At 39.7% G+C, this 21,416-nt stretch overlaps 1 protein-coding gene across 6 annotated transcripts; it reads left to right on the top strand.

Annotated features, from left to right (window-relative positions):
* Nucleotides 1-121: 121 nt before the first annotated feature.
* On the top strand, nucleotides 122-19,261 carry RLIM (ring finger protein, LIM domain interacting). 6 transcript variants are annotated; one of them, XM_054040462.1, is made up of 6 exons: nucleotides 122-361; nucleotides 3,037-3,154; nucleotides 6,829-6,936; nucleotides 9,285-9,477; nucleotides 11,144-11,227; nucleotides 12,370-19,261. In XM_054040462.1, exons 4-6 carry the CDS (start codon nucleotides 9,309-9,311, stop codon nucleotides 13,908-13,910), a joined length of 1,794 nt encoding a protein of 597 aa, XP_053896437.1. In that variant the 5' UTR covers nucleotides 122-361; nucleotides 3,037-3,154; nucleotides 6,829-6,936; nucleotides 9,285-9,308; the 3' UTR covers nucleotides 13,911-19,261. The 6 variants fall into 6 exon arrangements, with proteins under 6 accessions (XP_053896437.1, XP_053896438.1, XP_053896435.1 ...); XM_054040463.1 differs by having other exon boundaries at nucleotides 3,095-3,154; XM_054040460.1 differs by lacking the exon at nucleotides 6,829-6,936 and having other exon boundaries at nucleotides 3,034-3,154.
* Nucleotides 19,262-21,416: the final 2,155 nt, after the last annotated feature.

A 21,416-nucleotide genomic window follows, 5' to 3' on the forward strand; every position in this document is an offset into this window, starting at 1 on the left:
ACGCCCCGCCCTCCTCCTTGTCCCCATCCAAAATGGCTGCCTAGCCAGTGAGTGGGGCCGCTCTCTCTGCACGGTCCTCCAAGCTCTATGGCGGCTTGTGTAAGGCGCCTTGCGTACGGGAGAGGAGTGAGCATGCGCAATGAGTTTCCCTTCACTTCCTCTGGCGGCCGCTCCTGTTTCCGGCCCCCCACTTCCCTGGTAACAATGGAGCAGAAAATGGCCGCCTGAGAGGGGGAGGGAAGGAGACGCTGCTGCCGCTCGGGGAGGGACGGAGTAGGGCGAGCCAGGGCCGAGCCCGCTGAGCACCGGGGCCAGCGACGGACCGAGACCCGGGGGGGAGGAGGGAGCCTGGCGGCGCCGGGTGAGTATCGGGGCTGGACGCAGAGTTTCAAAATGGCCTAGGGAAGGGAGAGGGAGAGGCCCAGGCCCAGGGGAGGAGGCGGCGGCGGCGGCGCTCTGGTTGCCGGCGGGGAGGGGGAGTCTGTGTCCCCGAGCCTCTGCCCCCCTTTGATACTCAACCCTGCCTAGCCGGGGAAGTTGGGAGGAGGGCCCAGGCGGTGGGTGGGATCCCCGCTCCTGGGGCAGGGAGGACAGAAGGCCCTTTCGGTCTCCCTGTCTTCACGGAGGCGACCCCTGGGTCCTCTCTACCCCATCCCCAAGTGTGAGCGCGGGTCCTTGTCGGCAGCAGGGGAGCCTCACTTCCTGTCCCATCCTCTCGGGCAGGGAAGGACTGACACCTCAGGGCCCTTCCCCTTCACACGGCGTGAGCCCGGAAGGGCACCGGGCCAAGCTCCCTCTCGTGGGCTGCGGGGCTTCTCGCTCCGCTGTACCCAGCTGGGTTTGAGGGGGTTGAACCTTAAAACTAGACCTTTGGGTTTGTAGGAAAACTCGGGCCTCTCTCTCTCCTGTCCAGTGTCTCCTTTAAGGAGCCATAGTGTCTCAGGCCCAAGCCTTCATTTTATCCTCCCCACACCAGGAGTAAGGAGCCCCATCGTGAGGAGAGAGGAGGAGAGGGCTGTCCGTGTTACTCTCTGTGAGGGCCTCTTCTCTTTCCAAGTGTCCACGTTGTTTATAGTTTTGTGACCCACGAAAACTGATAGCACTGTGATCCCCATTTTATCTGTCTAATCTCACTTACTTCCCAGTTACCTTTATTTACCACACCCCAAAAATGTTCTGAGGAGGATGTAAAAATGATCTATACTTTTAGGAATGTTTATGGAGGTTCAAAACTCTGGTCATCCTGGGATGTCTTATGCTGTTTGTAGTCATACATCTCAAAGGAGGACCAAAATCTATTCTGTCTGTATCTTATGGACTTGATCCATTATCTAGCTATTTGATATATTTACAAAAAGGGTTTCAACAAAAATACTTCCCCAGGAAATTAAGTTGGAACATTGGATACAGTCTGTATTTTCTGGAGTGAATAAACAAAGAACCCTGTTTAGTGTTGAATAAATAAGCTTTCAAACTGAAGTTGTACACAAATAACAATAATCAGATGGACAGCACTACACCTAAGACTTACTTCCCATCTGCACTATTGGCTATATTGATTAATTTCAAGTTGGAGGTGACTATGAAATAGTAAAGAAGCTGTAACATCCATCTTCTAATCATTTCAACCACAATAAGTTGATAGGTAGAGATGAAAATTAAACAGTAGCTCCTTCCTTTTGTAGATGAAGTTAAATATCTTCTTCCAGAGTCTGGGATTGGATATGTTATGGTGATAGCGCAGTGTTTAAAAGTGCCTCTGTATGCCCAGCAGAGGTTTACCATTTTGGAACGGTTAATCATCACTTGGAAAGTAAAGGAATCAGAAATGATGATCTAACTGCTCATCAAAAGAGGAAAACATATTTTGTTAAATGGGTTACAAAGGAAATAAATACTGCATTCTTCCCTCCTCCCCCAGTTAGCAGTACTAAAAATGTATGTGCTTCTGGCTCTTAATGTCATATAATTAACCACACCAATATTTATATAAGGTGATGTGACCATCAAACAAATAGCAAGTCCCTAGCCTGGATAATAAACATGTTGTCCAGTCCATATTAACTACCTCACAGAAGAGAGAGAGTTGACAGTTTCAGCACTCTTTATCTTTCCACCAAACTCAGAACAGCCTGGGGCCTAATCTTCACACATTTTTTGCACTTGTTTGTTTGGTTGAGGGCATGATTTTTTTAATCACCATATTTATACTGGTGTAGCCCCTTATGGAGTTAAACAGTACAATTCTTGTGTATAAACAAGCTCTTAAGAATGTATTTAGGCTAAGATTTAAAGATGTCTGTAGGAATGTTAGTAACACTTTTCTAACACAGTGATTCTCAAACTTGTGTATGGTGACCCCTTTCACATAGCAAGCTGACCCTCTTATAAATTAAAACCACTTTTTTATATATTTAACATTATTATAAATGCTGGAGGCAAAGCAGGGTTTGGGATGGAGGCTGACAGCTCACAACCCCCCATGTAATAACCTTGCAACCCCCAGTTTGAGAACCCCTGTTCTAACAAATCTAGTGGAGACAAGGCATTGTATAGTCTAACCCATGCTAAACTCATTTAATTGAAACCCAACTAGATTAACTGATCACTTACTAGTTGAATAGTCTACACTAAACTTTTAGAGCATGTTAGCTAACATGTTCTAACACACCTTTAAATCGTCTTCTAGGTGACGTCTAAGAGGGGCAGGAACTTGTAAAAACCTAAACCAATCAAAGTATTGAAAGGAAAAACCATAGCACGTTTATCTATACCTTTTTACCATCAGAATCTCTTCTTTTAAATTTCTTATGCACAGGCACCTATCTCGCAACCCATATTTTTTTAAAAATATGTCCGTGTTAAATTTTAATGTAGGGATGGATCTTTCCATGGGTATATAAAGGTAACTTGGAGTGTCACAACATTTCCATTTGCTTTTCTCTTCAGAATGTATGAGACACTTGGCTGTGCGTAAAAACATAAAATGCATATAAGGCTGCAATTTCATCTTCTTGTCCTGGTTTATGTCAGCAGACACCAATTGGTATTTCTTGGCTGATCTGAAGTGTTGATGTTTAACTCTTTCCTTCAGTGAGGACTGCAAAGCTGAGCAGCTTCATTGCTAAAAAGTCAAGTGGCAACACTTGATTAGGTAAGATATATTAATATGCATTTACTTTATCCTCAATTTTAATAACTTTAAAAAAAAAGTCCAACAAGAACAATCTTACAAATTCAGTATGCCAGAGGCATCTCTATCCATAATCTCATAAATAAGCTACATGAATTTCTGTTTCTTGATTTGTCATCAAAATCAGATGATGAGATTGTAGTTTTACATACAGCTTGGTTTTATATTTAAACATAATATATAACTTAAATGTTATTTAATAAGGTATTATTTAAAAAAAAAATTATATTTGGGAGTATTTCATGAATTAGACAGCAACCAGGATAGGCTTGTACCGTAATCCTCATTTATTGGTTGCAGTTGTTTGTCAGCATAGCATTGGCCTGTTATCTCCAGTAGAATCTGTAATAGCAACAATTTTGCGGATGAACTGGAGTTAAAAGAAGAGTTGAAGTTACATGTTTTTTGCATTGAAATTCTACAGGTTATGTTTGATTTAGAGCTTCCATTAACCGGAGGTCCCGTTTCTGCTGAAACTTGAGCACTACTCGACGGTCATCAGTTTTGCGGGTCTGGCTCCCCAGGATGCTACCCTACTTTTGCTGCTCTCCCTTTCAGTGACGACATTGGCTGCTGACATACCACAGTGCTGCTTCCTCCTAACTTCAGAGTGGGCGTTTTGCTTGCTGACCTTACAGGATGCTCATTTTTAGAGCAAGAGAGAACCATTTTCATGAGACTCCTCTTGTGATACCTCATGTCCAATAGGTCTTCTCTTCTGTGGTATAATCTAAAGACCAAAAGCAACATAATGTCTTATTTATTTTCATTTTCAACATGTCTTTGTGACAAATGCTATTTTAATAAGGAAAATTATAACATTTTGAGCCCTCGGAGTTGACAGTGAAGTTCTAAGAGTGAAACATTTTATTGGATATGTGAAAGTGTTGACATATGTTCTATTGCAATGTCATACCTATGATTAAAATGACATTCTGATTCTTATGACTCCTGCTCGTTAGCGCTCTGGGAACATCTTTGTTCCTTTATTAAAATAGCATTTTATACAAATACTTTGTAAAAAGACAAAATACTTTTTTGGTGTTCTTTGGCAAGTTGACATTTTTCCAGCTTAGTGGTTTGTGTTTTTTTTTAAGGCAAAGAGTGTACCAGTGAAATTTGAGTGGTGTAATGTTTGGGGTAAGATAAGTATCTATCCATCACATTTAATGTCCAGATGGATACATTCATACTACATCCATTAGAGTTAATAGCAACAGGCAAAGAATAAGCCTAACATGTAAGGCAGACTTCTAAAAATTTGAAAATTTAATCCCCTATTGCCTCTACGCTGTAGATATTCAGACTGGACTGAAAGCCCTGATCCCGCAGTACAAGGCATACAGGCAGACCTCTGTATCTATGTGGAAAACTCATTGTCTTCAGCAGGGCTATAGGTAGACACAGTGGTCCATCTGTGTGTATCTTGTCACAGGATTGGGGTGCAAATCTCAGTGAGCCCTCTCCCTCACATGCTTGTTTTTTGTTTTGTTTTTAATGCTCTTAGTAATTGGGTTCACTCAACAGTCATTTTCTATGGTCTGTTTTTTGAGAGCAAGGATTTATAGGATACAACAATGATGAAACTTCAAGGTTAAAACACATGAAATGTGTGGTTTCTTAATGTATTACAACTATAAAGTAATTGGTGTTTGACATAGCTACATTAAAACTGTTTACTAGTTTTTTCTCTTGTGCATCTTAGAAGAGCACAGATTGTAGTAGTTTGTTTTTTGAAGCCTAGTCATTAATTTGGTTGTCACATCATGGTAAATAAGGCACTTTAAAATATGACTTAGGTTTTGCAAATATTTTTGTACCTTGAGAGAAATGGAGTTCAAAATATTCTAATAGCTAGTTTTAATTTCTCTCCATCTGAATTATGTGGTGTTGGAGAGCTTTTCTTGACAGAGCGCTAAGGATGAAGTTTCATCAAGAAAGAGGGTTAATAGTCCTATTAGAGATTTAGGTGATCTTTGGGGGGTAGGGAATGTATATATTTTCAAGTCAACATCTGAGTTTTGTCTTGTACATTTTTCTTGAAGTTTGGTTTAAGTAAGGGCAACTCTGACTTCTACACTGATACAACAAATTCGCCTCTGGTTGCCAAAAAGGATGACTAGTTCCTGTGGGATGGAAGTGGATCAGTTGGTAATAGCTCATTAAGTATTGTAGTAGGTAATCACTATTTAGAAATTAGTCCTGTGTTGAGCACAGTTGCTAAACTATTTCCACCTATTAACCATCCCTTTTGTGTATTCAGAGTTATAAATTAAATTGCTGGGAAGAGAGTTAAAAAATCTGCATACTGTATAGGAATCTAATTTTCTAGAAAATATCCAGTACATGCCAAATGAAATGATGTCACTCTTAAATATTGAAACCCGTATATTTTCATTTCATCTTAAAATATCAATCATTTAGACACAAGACGTTTTGGGGGAGATTAACTCCTTCCAGCCAATTCTTAACAGTGCTTGCTGTTTTATTAATTTGGTTGGTCATAGTCTTTTTCCTCCTATTACTAAGGACTTTGAGACCTACTACATATTGCTGATGAAGAGCACAACTTTATTTTTTTTAAATCACTCATTTTTCTTCAAACAGTGTAAAGGAAAGACTTTGATCCTTTAGGGTCAAGTTTCCTTTTACTTTATACAAGTTGCAGATTTCAGCAATGAATGCTTGACTGCTACTTAATTTTAGGTGGGTTTTATTCACTTACAGAAAGCGAAGTACATGTACTAAGGTAAATTCAGCTCAGATAGCATTTGGGTTATTTTACTATGTCCTGAAACAGCTTATTTATTTTCACACAAGGAAGACTTAGTTGGTAGGTCATTGTGCCATCTGCTCAATTAACACTTATTTCTGGGAAGAATCTTGTTATCCTCAGATGGAAGGTACCATATAAGTGTAAGGTAGTAAAGATAAAGGTGAACTGAGAGTTTAAGCATTTTACTGTTGTATGGGGTCCGAAGTGAATTTCTTAAACAGCTACTTTAGTAAATTCTTGAATTGTGATGCCTGACCCTCTTTCGTAGATTGGCTTCTAAGTTATATCCTTACATTTGTATGACAACTAGGCCTGAGTAGAAAGTCACAGTATCAATGAATTGATAATTTTAGTACTGGTAGTGGAGCAAGTAACTGACAATGGCAACTTTTTTCAATACCAAATGAATATCTTTAGTTCTCGATCATTTATACCCCGGAGACCATAAAATAATTCCTCCCTTGGAGATTATAAAATCTTGAACTATAGATAGTTATTTCTTGCTATTAAAGCTTACTGTTTTCCTTAGACTCTGCTGCTTTCTACTGATGGTAAGGACATCATTAGTCATTTGTGCCTGGCACCTTTAAGTGGATTGTTAATGAGTAACTACAGGGAATCCACTTGACTGACTTTCAATGAGTGGGCATACCAATTTAAGAGTTTACTGCAAAAATATCTGGTTATTCAGCTGCTGAAAAACACTTCCCATCACCATTTTAAAGAAAACTTTCACTTGTTTCAGTCAAATAGCTGTACAGACTCTTGTTTCCAGCGAACTTTAGACAAATCTTACTGTGCTTCCATAAAGATGTTCAGTTTCATTACTGGATAAACTAAAGTTGGCTATAATCAACAGATCTGCACTCACTACATCTTAGAGACATGAGCTCCTCCAGACATTTCTGCTCTCCCTCGCCAGTTCTGTGCTGACAGAAGAAGGGAAATTTCAGGTTGTGTTACGCAGGTAAGAACAAAATCTCATGTTAAGTTGACCTAAAGCAATAAAAGCAAGGAAACTCACTGAGGTGAAACATACTATATATGGCCTCCCCTATGCAGGTTTAATAGGATGCCACAGTTATGCCTATCATAATGTATAGGCAGACGTGGTGTGTCTTGCCCTTATTTGCATTTCTTGCTTTATGGTAATATGCTGCTTATGATATCTTACTGTGCTGTTCACATTTTAGAGGTTAGGTCTCATTTTAGGCATCAAGATTGTATACTACACTCAAGACACAATTTGGATGGTGTGCCTCAGTGATTAAATCCCTGAGGGACAGCTGTATCTAGTTATTGTTTCCATAGGAGTCTGTTGCATAGTAATATGGAAATAGTGCTGCTTTACTGCCACTATTGAAATCCTGTTGCGTAGCTAGGCAGAACCAAGGAAACCCTATTGTCATTGTAGTACTATTAGTATCCTAGTGATAGGCATCTAGAATGTATAGGGTTCTGCAATGGCTAAGGTAGAAGAGAACTGTTTTTTGGAGCTGGATAAACTGGCTTGGTGCAGAGTTTATACTAGGTGTTTGCACTGGTGAAGCTACTTTGGTGTAGCTATACCAGTGTGAAAATCCCTAATGTAGACAAGCCTCCAGGAGTAACCCGAATAGTGTTGACTCTAAATGCAAGACCCTCCTCTGAGGCCTTCTTCCAATAATGACATTTCCCACATCTGACATGTAATTTTGGGCTTGGAGAGGGAAGAAAACAAACACAGTAACTCTTGTGTAAGTTACCTTAATGTGTGTAAACAAATAGGCCTTGAAGATCATGCAAAACCTCTCCTCTATTTATGATGATTTAAACTGTAGAGATGTTCTGATTTTTCTTGACAGTTTTGTTTAGAAACCAAAAAGAGGATCAGTTTCAAGCACTAGACCAGTGGTTTTCAACCTTTTTTCATTTGCAGACCTCTAAAAATTTCAAATGGAAGTGCGGACCCTTTTGGAAGTCTTAGACATAGTCTGCGGACCCCCAGGGTCCACAGGTTGAAAACCACTGCACTAGACAAGTGGCTGAGAAACAGATCCTATTATATTTGGAAATTCTCCGATTAAAAAGCACAAAACAGAATCCCCCCACTCCACTCCTTCTCCCTTTCAGTATGTTCATGAGGCTTCAGGAGCTGTTTAAAAAAAGGAAACATTTCCGGTGGAAATGTTGTATAGGAGCATTCCACCAGGTGTAAAACTAGCTAGATAATGAGCCACATGAGGAATTGGTGCATTCCCACAGTTGTGCAAGACAGTGCTTGACATCATGATTGGTGAGGCTTACTGATTAATAACCAGGCTTCCTTGTTTTGGCTTCCATTTGGATAGGTTTAGGGTTAACATCATTTTTCCAGAGGTGGTATGTTTTCACTGTTGTCGTTGACCAAATGCAGATACTGCTGTATCTCTCACTAATGTTGAGAGATGTTAGAGGTTCTAAGCTAACTGAAGTAGGAAAAGTGTGGGGAGAATGCATATATATTGGATTCCTGTTTACAGCTGGCAATATGCCAGGTACACAAGACTTTTTGGTCTCATATTCCACTTTCATTAAAATTGATAGTTGAACTGCTGTCTAATAAATTACTTTTGGCATTAAATCCCAGAATTCATTCTACAGAACCTTTTTTTCCTGAGGACCTGAATGATCTTTGTATTGCAAGGTGTTCTCTGGCACCCACAATCTACTATGCTGTAATTCCACTTCCTAGTTTTCACATTTCTTCCAAATTCTTTTGGCTTTTGGGGATTGGCTATTCCTCTTAATTGTCCAGAAGGATTGCTGATGAGTAACACGAGGCACTTCGTTTCCTTATAGGCTTGAGTTTAGGAGTCTTAACCCTATTAAAATTGTCTTCTAAAGGAACATAGTGTTGGATTCAGATGACTCACGTCCTTTACAGGATTGTTTTAAGCCAGCCTTTAGGCTGCTCTAGGTTGTGCTTTGTCAAGTAGCTGCAACATCAGGGAATGCTATAAGGGGGTTTAGACGTCTCCTTCCTGAGCAGTGTTGGGTGCACAAAAGATTGCCTGAAGGATTTGGTCTGTAATTTTGATGCTTCCCTAAACATATTGCATTTTCAAAATTATTGATTTAAATGCTGAACCAAGTTGTGATTTAAATTGTAGTACAAACTAAATTTCTCCTTAAATAATTTAAATATATGATAGCGATTAAGTGTGTGTTGTCAGGGTCAAGTTCAATGACAGATTGTGCTGAATTCCACTGAATGTGTGAATAAGCATTACAGATTATTTTATTCGTTTTTGTATGTATGGTTTTCAAAATATGTAGTTTTCTTCTCCTTTTTAGATACTTTCCCACTCTTTCATCAACATGGAAAGCTCAGATTCTAACGATAAAGGAAGTATTGATCACTCAGAAGCACAGCGCCGGAGTCAGCTGGATCGATTAGAACGTGAAGAAGCTTTCTATCACTTTGTAAATAACTTGAATGAAGAGGACTATAGGCTTATGAGGGATAACAATTTGCTAGGAACACCAGGTATGTTACGACATGTAGGTAGCATGAAAACTTTAATTCACAAATGTTATATTTTTAGTACTATTTTATGCCATTGTAGAGAGTAGTTCTTCTGCTTAATTGAGCACACAGTAGACCAGTGGTTTTCAAACTTTTTTTCTGGTGACCCAGTTGGAGAAAATTTTTGATGCCCGCGACCCAACAGAGCTGGGGATGAGGGGTTTGGGGTGTCGGAGGGACTTAGGGCTAGGGCAGATGGTTGGGGTGTGGGGGTGAGGGGTTCAGGGTGTGGAAGGGAGCTCTGGGCTGGGGCAGAGGGTTGGGGTGCAGGAGGGGGTTAGGGCTCTGGGCTGTGGGTGCACACTCTGGGCTGGGCTGGGGATGAGGCGTTTGGGGTACAGGAAGGGGCCATGGGTTTTGGTGGAGGGGCTCTGGGTTTTGATGGAGGGGATTGGGGTGCGGAGTTTGGGTCCAAGCTTATCTCCGGTGGCTCCTGGTTAGCAATGCAGCCGGGGTGCAGAAGCAGGCTTCCAGGCTGTCCTGTCACCGCGGACTGTGCTGTGCCCCGAAAGCGGCCAGCAGCACGTCCGAATCCTAGGCGGAGGAGGGCAAGCAGCTCCACGTGTCTCTTGTCCGCAGGCACTGCCCCACAGCTTCCATTGGCCGGGAACCAGCCAATGGGAGTGCGGAGCTGCTGCTCAGGGCGTGGGAAGCGCGCGGAGCCCTGAGGCCCCCCTGCCTAGGAGCCGGATCTGCTCCTGGCTGCTTCCATGGCAAACGTGGTGTTAGACTCAGAACAGGTAGGGACTAGTTTTTACTGGCCAGGCACCAGGCTCCCTGTGTGCTAAGCAAGGTGACCCAGTGCCTTGCATTCCACAACCCAGTACTCGGTCGCGACCTGAAGTTTGAAAACCGCTACAGTAGGCCATTCCTTGAAGGTAATACGAATAGTGTCGAGCTTGTTAGGTTAAACTAGATGGTGCTAATTCAATTTTAAGAAAATGTTAGTGTTCACTGGGACTTGCAAAGTCTGCACTACTGAGGGCTGCCTTGGCATCTTGCCAGGTATCTGAGTCTCACTTGGGCCGTTTTTAAATAAGAAGGTTGCACTGGTTTAACTAAAGGTGTAATTTTAAAACCGGTTTAGTTAAACCGGTGTGAACAGTCTTATTTCAGTATAAGAGTGGCTTATTTTGGCTTAGATAAAACTGATTCCTAATAGACTTGTGCTAAACTGAAATAAACAACTCTTAATCTGAAATGTGTCTGCTGAGGTTTTTTTGCACTGGTTTAACTAAATCAGTTTAAAATAACACTTTTAGATAACCAGTGCAACTTTCTCATGTAAATGAGGCCTTGATTGATATAGGATGGAGAATACCGCTGACATGTGGTTACAAGACCCAGCAAGCATTTCACCATCTTCTTCTGAGCAGGTTGTAACTCTGTTAGCTGGAGCCTCAGCAAGTCTTACCTAAAGGCAATCGTGTTGGAGAACTATGGGGTATACTTTGGCTACCCCGACTTATAGGTATCGTGGTGTGTCAGAATTCAACAAACACTTAGCAGCAGTCAGTATCTTGTTAGTACAGTTTTGTAAGCGTAAGAACTCTTAGCCTATGGATTATTCTTGCCTTTATATATCTGCCTTTAAAATAGTTTTGCAAAACTTTGCTTGCTTCCTAAGGTGAAATTACTGAAGAAGAATTGATGAGAAGGCTACATCAAGTTAAAGAAGGTCCACCACAGCAAAATGGTGATGAGAACAGAGGTATAAATATTGTATTTGTGGAAGCTCTTAACTTTAGCACCCAATATAGATCTTAACTTGAGTGCAGGAATGGAACATGTTAAGCCTAGGCAGGTGCGAGGTGAGCAGTGTTTTAGAATTAAGTGAAGATTATCTGATTTCTGCTTCAGAGATCAAAGTTTTGAAGAGATTTCAGCTAGAACACATCACGCTTCTATTTTGCTGCACTGTGATCGCTTCTGCATTTCTTTTTTTGTTTAGATTTCTCTCCATTCTGTTCCCTTACAGGGGTGCTTTCTGAGATTCCCGCATTTTCTCACCTTTACTCTTTCCATCTCAAGGTTGCCACAGTGCCTCTCTGCATAAAGGTTTACACACAGGTCCCACTGAACCCTGTCATTGTTCATTGTTAGCTAAATGGTTCTCTAGTCTAGCAAACTCAAGTATTCCAGGCCACTAAGGCAATGTCTACACTAACACTTATGTCAGCAAAACTTTTATTGCTCAGAGATGTGAAAATAACACTGTCCCTGAATGACATAAATTTTAACATAATAAGCGCTCATGTGCACAGCACTATGTCGGTGGGAGAGTGTCTCCCACTGACATAGCTACCACTGTTCATTGAGCTGATTTTATTATGTCGGCCGGAGAGCTCTCTCCTGTTGGCATAATATGGCTACACAAGTACTCTTGCAGCATCACAACTGTATCGGTACAGCTGTGCCTCTGTACGCTTGTTATGTAGACATGGCTTTGGTTTGTGATTTAACTGCTGCTGTACTAGGCCATTGAATTGACAGTATTTGAGCAAGTAAAAAACATCTAATCTAATGTTTTTTTTACCATTGAAACATAACTGACTTTCCATTTAGTTGTTACAAGAAATAATTATTTTGATGACTTGTTTGCTATTTGGCTACAACTTCTAAAGAGGCATATAATTATTGGCAGTAGAAAAATGTCCACTCATGCTCACTCAAAGAAAAAGCTCTTGTGGACATAACACTTATCAAGCTGTTAAGGATGAAACAGTTACAGTGTTTAAAAGACTTAAATATTTTAAAACTGTAACTTGATTGATTAAGAATTTTATTTTTGGAAAATTTAATCTAAGAATTACCTCAGTTCTCTAATTTTGGTAGTTCCCTTTCTTTTGACAGGTGCAGAATCCACAGAAGATGTTTCTAATAGAGATTCCATAATAGACTGGCTTAATTCAGTACGACAGACTGGAAATACCACACGGAGTGGGCAAAGAGGAAACCAGTCTTGGAGGGCAGTGAGCCGGACTAACCCTAACAGTGGTGATTTCAGATTCAGTTTGGAAATAAATGTCAACCGTAATAATGGGAACCCAAACCCAGAAGCTGAAAATGAGCAATCTGTAGAGCCCTCTAATGGTGAGGATTTGGAAAATAGCCAAAGTGACACTGAGACTCCAAGATCTGAATCGCCATCTGTAAGGCAGCCTGGCTCAGACAGAAGTACCTCTGAGGAGTTAGCAACTGAGGAAGCATCTCCTCTCAGAGGCCAGAGAAGAGCAAGAAGCAGGAGCCCAGAACAACGAAGAACCCGGGCTAGGACTGATAGAAGTAGGTCACCTATTAATCCAGCAAGTGAGACTCCTCGCAGGTCTCCTCATAATATGCCATCTCAGACACTTGATCATTCCCTCGTAAACGAATCTGAGGGAAGTTCTAGAACTAGACAGCATGTGACGTTAAGGCAACATACGACGGGGACTGAGATTACAAGTGAAAATGCAGTTCTGTTTTCAACCCCTGAAACAAGACCTGCTCCTCCAGCATTAGGTTCTTCAGAAACAAATGGCAGCAGTGAGTCTGCAGCTCCTGGACAGAGACCACCTACTATAGTTCTTGATCTTCAAGTGAGAAGAGTCCGTCCAGGAGAATATCGGCAGAGAGACAGCATAGCCAACCGAACCCGATCCAGGTCCCAGACACCAAACAATACAGTCACTTATGAAAGTGAACGTGGAGGGCTTAGGCGTACATTTTCACGTTCAGAACGGGCTGGAGTGAGAACTTATGTCAGTACCATTAGGATTCCTATTCGTAGAATCATAAACACGGGCTTTAATGAGACAACATCGGTTGCAATTCAGACCATTCTAAGGCAGATAATGACAGGTTTTGGAGAATTAAACTATTATATGTACAGTGATGGTGATGCAGATCCTAATGGCCCAGCCCCAAACCAAAATGTAGATGCTCCTGAGCTACAGAATGGAGGTGATAGTGGTAGTACTAGTTCACGCAATGAAAGTACTGAAGGTAGCTCAGGGGAGGTATATGAAAATAGTAATGAAGGAGGTTCAACATCTGCTAGGCGGGAAGGTCGGAATACTAGGGGATCAGTCACTTTTGAAGAAAGTGGCTCTTTACCATTCCTTAGCCTAGCACAGTTTTTTCTACTAAATGAGGATGATGATGACCAGCCAAGAGGACTCACCAAAGAACAAATTGACAACCTAGCATGGAGGAATTTTGGTGAAAGCGATGCTCTGAAAACCTGTAGTGTCTGTATTACAGAATACACAGAGGGCAACAAGCTTCGTAAACTGCCTTGTTCCCATGAGTACCATGTCCACTGCATTGATCGCTGGTTATCAGAAAATTCCACTTGTCCTATTTGTCGTAGAGCAGTCTTAGCGTCTGGTAACAGAGAAAGTGTTGTCTAAATGAGAGCTGAATTTGTGGCTGAACAGCTGGTGTAATAGTGATGGGCAACAAGATCACTTTCATTATGACCACCTTTTGAGTGGTGCTTCAATGTAAAGTAATGAGTCTGGCTGCTTCGTCCCTCATGGAAACATTTTCTCAGAATTAAAGCTTTTAAAATGGGAATCTCTTTAAATTACAGTCTCCAAATCTATTCAGTTTCAGTGTCTCGAATTTCAGACAATTTTATTTCCCCAAAGATACCTATTTGCTATAAATTTCTCATTTTTTTTTATCATCAAGACTGTTAAGCTCCTTCCCCATCCCCTCCCCAATGCATTGTGAATCTTAAAGACCTCAGCACTCAACTCATCCCTGTAAGGAATTTATCTGAGAAGTCATCCTAGCTACAGCACATGCTTCATAGTGGATTTTTAAAAGCAAACCCAGCTATCCCACTGAATATGAAATTAATGCAACTGCACCCTTAAATATAATTTTGGTTAATTTTCATATTGGGTATTCTTGGACACATGAGTGCAGATAACACTAATGTTAGCCCTTTTCCCATTGTACAGCTGTCTCCAGCCCATCACTATGGCACTCTGTAGAGCGAGCTGATAGCTTAATCGGGATATTTATCTTGTGGAAATATAAGAATTGCCTATGCTTGTTTAAATAAAAAATCACAATTTTTGTTTTACAATTGTAAAGCTTTTTTGTAGAAGCTCAGTACTTTTCCAGTGCACTGTTGTACTAATGCATTAAGAATTAAAATTGTACCATGCTTAGAAATGAAGAGAATGCTTTTCATATAAGACCCACCACACACAGAGCAAACTAAATACAAGCGAGCTGCTTTTGTAAATGTTATTGTCAAGAGCAGTGCATATCTGTACTATTTAATTTATGTGAACAGCTACTGTAACATAAAACAGTTAAGAATTAGACCTCTTAATTTCATTAAAACTGATGGAAATGGAATGTTATCATTGCAATGACTTGGCTCAGTAATGCCACCAAAAAAGGTGATATAAAAAAAAGAAATAGAAACCTGCTCTGAAGACTGGTTTTTTCTTTGTATGGTTACTGATGTGTAATGATACAAACTTGTATGTACCAGTTTCATTCAGTGAGGATTTTGCCCAATTTTGTATTAAGGATTTTGTATTAAGCTGTATTTTAATCACTGAGGGAGCTGTATGTAACTTTCAGCAGACAAATGTTGGCAAATTAATTTTCTCCTCCCACCCTAACGACCTCGTAATCTCTGGAGCTTTGTTAATGATTTAACATGCTGGCCTCCAAAAATCAATGGCAGTTGCATGTGACCTAAGTATCCATGGTAGAGAAATTAACGTTTAGGTGTAACTGAGAAATAATCTTCTAACAGAAGTTTCTCAAATGAATTGCCAATCTTAAATTATTGGTTACTGGAGTACATTTAAAAAATGAAATTTCAAGTTGTTTGAATTTGCAACTTACTTTCCTTAAAGTAAAATATTAGGCATGTTTCTTTATTGTTAAAGACTGTCTAAATTCCACTTGGGTTTTGTATTAAAAGTTAGTGTGGGCTTATCACAATTCAAATCTTATAAATGCATTTACACAATTTTAAGTCTGCTTTGGAAATGTTCATACCTCAGCTGTCTTTACATGGTGGGAAACCTCTTCCCCATTCCCAAGAAACCTTTACTCTTTAGTAGCTTTGCCAATGCTACATGCTTCTCAAGGAAAGCAATGTTCTATTTCAAGTAAAAAAAAAATATATATAGTAGTTGTTAACTAGGGATATGAACTGCTCTTGCTGGCTAGATCCAAAATGTTGCTCGATACTCAGATGACAAAACCAAACCTGACCTATATATATATTTTTTTTTTTACATTAACTAATCTTCAGTGTTTGAGTGGTGGTTACATAGAATGTCATCCTAGCTGCTAAGTCATTATAATTGAACTACTCACCAGTCAGTTCAGGATTCCAGGGTGTTCTGGAGCCCTCCCGTTTTTCTAACAGTGCATTTTCATGTCGTTCTCAGTTCAATGGGGAATCCTGACTGGCTTGTGAGCTCACTTCCCTTGTGGTGGAATGCTCCATCATTAGTAAGGGTGTTCCTTATCGTATGTTTTTAAAACCTTTATAAACAAATACATGCTCTCAAATGTTCTCTCTCTGAGATGTGTTCATCTATAAAATTGGAGGTTAGATATTAATGTTACTGGTTGGACTTTGATTCATGAATGTAGCTAATGAATCTTAAGCCAAAACTACTTCTCAAACATTGGACACCCTGATTTTTGAATCTTTTCTGTAGTGTGCACATAAGTGTATGCAATCACTCGCATTTTTCAGTAACACTCTTTGCTGACTCGGACTGTAGAATTAAAATTGAAATATTTTATAGTGGTATTTGCTACTGATTTCTAAATACACTTTTAGCTTTTTAAAATCAGATGTCTTATGAGGACTAAGGACAGAAATGAGAATAATATGAGCCCATTAGCAACAAGCGATACACAGTGGAGGAAGACTGTAATACCTCATTAAGCAGTTACTCTTTTTTTTAATTAAGATTGTTCTTGGTTTCCAAGAACTATACAGTTCAACCATCTTGTAGTTTTATTATGATTGCCTAAAAGTGGTATGCCTTAATGTTTTAACTTCATGTAATTGTAACAATGGTTAAAGTGTCTGAGGTTCCCAAAAAGGTACCAGAAACCAGTGTTCATCTCAATTAAGAATCCTTTGAATGTTTCGAATGTTTTAATTATTTATAATGAAATTCCTTTTTAAACTCTTACTATACCAGTAGCAATGGGGTTTGTTTCTTTTGACTTCAAACAATTGACAAGAGAGATATTGCTGTTAGTGAGGAACTCTTACGTAGATGAGGCATTTACCAACGTCCACAACAGTTCTGGAAATGAGCAATGGTATAACTGAGCTCTGAGCTACACCCAGTAACTCAATGGCGTTTATGAATACTTTCCTATTATGAATTGTGCAAAACAAATCTGGAAAATTATTGGCCTGATCCAGCAGCAGGAATTCTCATCTGAGTAAGGGTTGCTGGATCAGGCCCTATTATTATAAGATAATTTAGTTAATTCCTGTATAGTACAAGAAATTTATGGGCATCATTCTTTCCTTTAAATTAAAGTTATATTAAGCTTTAAAAGCCAATATTAATACTTCAATTTTAAATTAAATTGCAAGCATTATAGGTAAAGTATAAAAGTGTCTCTAGTGAGGTGCTCACAATTAGCTAAAGTTAGTCTCTCTTGAATCAACTTATTTAAAAATATATGAATCCTTTTGGTGCCAAGCATTCTTAACATATTTGCACCTATAGCTTTCTTAAGCTTAAACCTATTTTTTCAGCATTGGAATTGTAGATGGATGTGCACTGTTTTTACAGGCACTTTACTGGATGCCCATGGCCACTGAGAGGGTTAAAACACAGCTGTTACCTTTTTTTTTGGGGGGGGGGGGAGGGTTAATGCCCACGTGTACATAGATGAATAAATTTAAATGATTCTGGTAGCCGCCTTATACATTGCTGCTCTCCTCGTCTTAGTTTATGGTGCCATCTTGAGGAAGCTTTTTTTACCCTCCTTCAAAGTTGGGGAAATACACATCTTTGACTCCATTATTTATTAAAACATTAATTTCTTTGCTGTTTAAGTTGGTTTTGTGTTTGAAGGAGCTCTCCTGCTAGAGCTTGTATAAGGAAAGCTGATGTTAAAAAACAAAACAAAACAAAAAACACACACACACACTCTTGCACATTGTGGACAGCCATCCTCCTGGTGTTTGGGATTACCCCTAGGTATTTAAAACATAGAAGAGTGCACAATCTTTTGTTTTGTAAGAGTGCAGTATATAGTTCTAATCAAACTGCAAATTTGTAGACATTTTTAATGGGTTTTATCCATTAAGTGAAAGAACTGTGAAAAGTAGTGACTGATTTTTACTGGGGTTCTTCTTTTACTTGCACTTTTGTAAAAATAAACAGCTTTTTGCAAATAGTATTTTGCAGGCAGTTAGTTCATTTATGTTAACTGATCCTTGTTTGGAAAATAGTGTTATTTGACAGGGTAGTTGCTGCACTGCATGCATAGAAACTACTCGTTAAAAGTTTCTTAAGGACTTTCCATAGGAAGTATTAGTGTGCATGCATAGCAGCTGCACTAACATGATACTGTACCAATTTTGAAGAAGCCATGATTGGCCATTGTGCCAACTTGCAGATTAATGTGTTTTCAACTAATGTTGACACACTGGACGGTAATGACTGTCTGCTATCCATGGATTATGCGAATATGTAGTGTCCAAAGGACCATTTCACCAATATAATTTCAGTAAGAAATGTATCTTAAAATACTTGCCTACACTTTGAGGAAATTCATGATCTGAGATGCGTTATAGTAACTAGGGTCTAATTTTAAGATGAGAAAAGAAATTTAGTTAAAGCTGACCATTGGTTTCCATTTTGTACCAGTGTGCCTAGGTATTCCATGGGTCTTCCAACAGTGTGTGTTCCTAATCAGCGCACATTTTGCAATATCAAGGTTCAGCTGGCTGGGTTTAGCTGTTTAGCTGCGGCCTTAACTTTTCTTGGCATTGTTAAGTTGAGACCCTTACTATAACTGTAATGTGGTGTTCTGTGCAAGAATCTGGTGTTTCCGTTCATCCTCAGTACAACTGGGGATTTAAGTGACTTGATTAGGGATACGTGATCAGATCTTGAGTTGATTAGGTACACAGTTGTAATGGAAATGCCTGTGCCAGGTTATCTGGCTTCTCCCAGGAGGTGTTAACTTGGAGCCACGTTAAGGGAATTGAGCAACACAGTTAGAAATATTTGAAATTTTCACTTGCAAGAGGCTTTATTTTTGTTTGGCTTGCATTGCTGAGGGGAAGGAGACAGAAGCAAATCTAATGGTAATGTAATTTACTCAAAGCACATTAAATTATGTTGTGTACAAATTAGTTTGATTCTGTTATACCAGGGCTTCCCAACCTCTTTTGCACCGAGATTTCCTTTTTCTTATGGGCGAATCCATTATTGAACCTTATTTGGTTCCATTATCTGGTTTTTGTCACTTAAATTAAAATCCCAAGAGCCCTTCCCTATATTTGTTAGGCTGTTGGCTGGGAAGCCCTGTATTAAACTGAGAATGTAACAATTTTCCTTTTTGTACAGTGCTTTACATTGTTTATATTGGACTTTAGTACAAAATGGTACTCTAAAAGGTCATCAAACAGTTTGATCATATTTGATAGCTAACATTTAGGAGGAGTTTGTTTCCTATGTAAGATGTCATAATGCAAATTTAAATAGACTCAATAAAATGCATGAAGTGATAATTTTGTTCTTGATCATCGCTCCTTGGGGACTGGGTGTGTGTGTGTGTGTGTGTGTTCATTCTGTAGTGGGAATGTATTTGAGACTACCAGGGTTAACAGCTCATGATAAATGTGATAGGAATCCATTTTTTTCATTATTTCCTGTTGTATGAAGTGGGAGAGCAGGAAAGGAATAGGAACAACCTATGTTTTTTTGTCAGAAGAATTTGCCTCTTTGTATACTAAACTGAAGGAATAAATCTCATTACATACAAGAGTTCACTAAATCGGTTGGTGCATAGAATACAAGGACATAGTTTTAAATCATCTTTCAAAATAGTAGCTGTGATTTGTGGGTGCTATTCAATAACTGAAATCAGCGACCTGGTCTCAGCGGTGAAAGTCAAACTAGAAACATGCAGAGGGCCATAGAAACACTACCAAGTTTGCATAAATTCATGTATGGCCAGAGGCTGCTTTTTAAAATTAATCTCTGACCTGTGTGCAGTGCTCCACTTGAATGAGAAGGAAACTAAATACCTTTTGGAGGATGTGGAAAACTATCAGTGCTTTTCCATGCATGCTCTATGAGTAGGAAGCAATGACCAATCCTGGACACATGGGATGATGTCTGAAATAAAGGGTGGGGAAGTCTAATTGTATTTATTAGGACAGCGTTCAACAAGGTGTAACAGAAAATGGAAGGGAGGAGTAGGAAAAGAGTGATAGGATTGTGTGGGATAATATGAAGGCTTACATAGACATACGTTATAAGAGCTATGTCTGTGGGAGGAAGGATGGATTTAACTGCTTTGTGCAATTTCTCAAACTTCTTTGTGCAGATATTTATTGATAAAAGTGGTGTCTTGCATCAGAAACTAACAGTATTGAGTTCAGTTTGGACCAAAAGTGGCACCCTTAAGTGTACTGCAAAGCAAAATAGTGGTGTCCTCTGTGTGAAGATGCTTTCAGTGCTCTTCAAGGATGATTTATCTGTTTAATTAGGGAAATAATCTAATCTTTCTGAAGGCAAAGGCTTGGGAATTGGGAAGTCTTGAGTTCTAATCCTGGCTCTGTTACAGTCTTTGTAGTCTTGGGCAAGTCACTTTGCTTTTCTCCCTCAGTTTCCGTTTCACAGATGGGGATCATAATCCCCACCTCCTTTTATTTCAAGATGACTGGTTCAAGTGTGCCTCCGATAGGTACTGATATTCATTATATGAAGTGAGTTGGTCTCTGTTGGGAAGTGGCAACAGCCACATTATTAGAAACCACCATCACAATTAGCATTGTTTGTTCTTGTTAGAATTCCTACATAGAATGGCCATTGAAACTGATCTCTCATGGCCCTGCCCACTCAGTGTTGATGTGATTGCAAGGAGAAGCTTGCCTTACTCTATACCTTACTGTCTGTACAGTACCTACTCTATATAGGGCAGACTTCATTTTTAAGGTGTCTTTTTACCAGCACCAAATTCTTCAAGAAAAATGTCCTCTATAGTCTAACTTCTCTCTATCTTAGGGTTTTATACTAGCACCCTTCCCTATAGGATCCAAGCATTTTCCATGTAAAATCAATAGCAATAGTGACATCCTGGAATCTTTGATTATCCTCACTTTTGGGGGTAAAAACTCTGCTTGGCCTATGATTGTTTGGCTTGTTGGTTGGTTTGTTACAAGTTTTCTTGTGATTGCAGATCCATTGGCCATTATCTTTGAAAACTCATGGCAATCGGGGGAGGTCCCGGATGACTGGAAAAAGGCTAATGTGCCCATCTTTAAAAAAGGAAAAAAGGAGGATCCAGGGAACTACAGGGCACTCAGCCTCACCTTTTTATCATTGGGCGGGTGTGCTTTGATAGGATGGAATAGTCAGTGTTGCAAATGACGTACTTGCTATGGTGGAAAGAGGAAGGATTTGGAGTGTTTCCTAAAGGATAGTTTAGTTTTGGATCTGTCTAATCTCGGGAATTTTATTTCTAGTGAGATCCCCTTGCCCAAGAGTGCTTTATCCCTAACTCTCATAAGCTTCATCCTGAGTTTTGTGATTTGTGTTGTCCCAGAGGAGGACAACTCTTCAGTGGTTCATAGATTGAAATTTGATCTTTAATATTGTTGTGTGATTTTTAGTCTAGTCCATTGAGCTCCTTCTCAATCTTTTTCTATAACAGAACCT

The sequence above is a fragment of the Malaclemys terrapin genome, chromosome 9 (genome assembly GCF_027887155.1).
Source record: "Malaclemys terrapin pileata isolate rMalTer1 chromosome 9, rMalTer1.hap1, whole genome shotgun sequence".
Lineage (NCBI taxonomy): Eukaryota > Metazoa > Chordata > Testudines > Emydidae > Malaclemys > Malaclemys terrapin.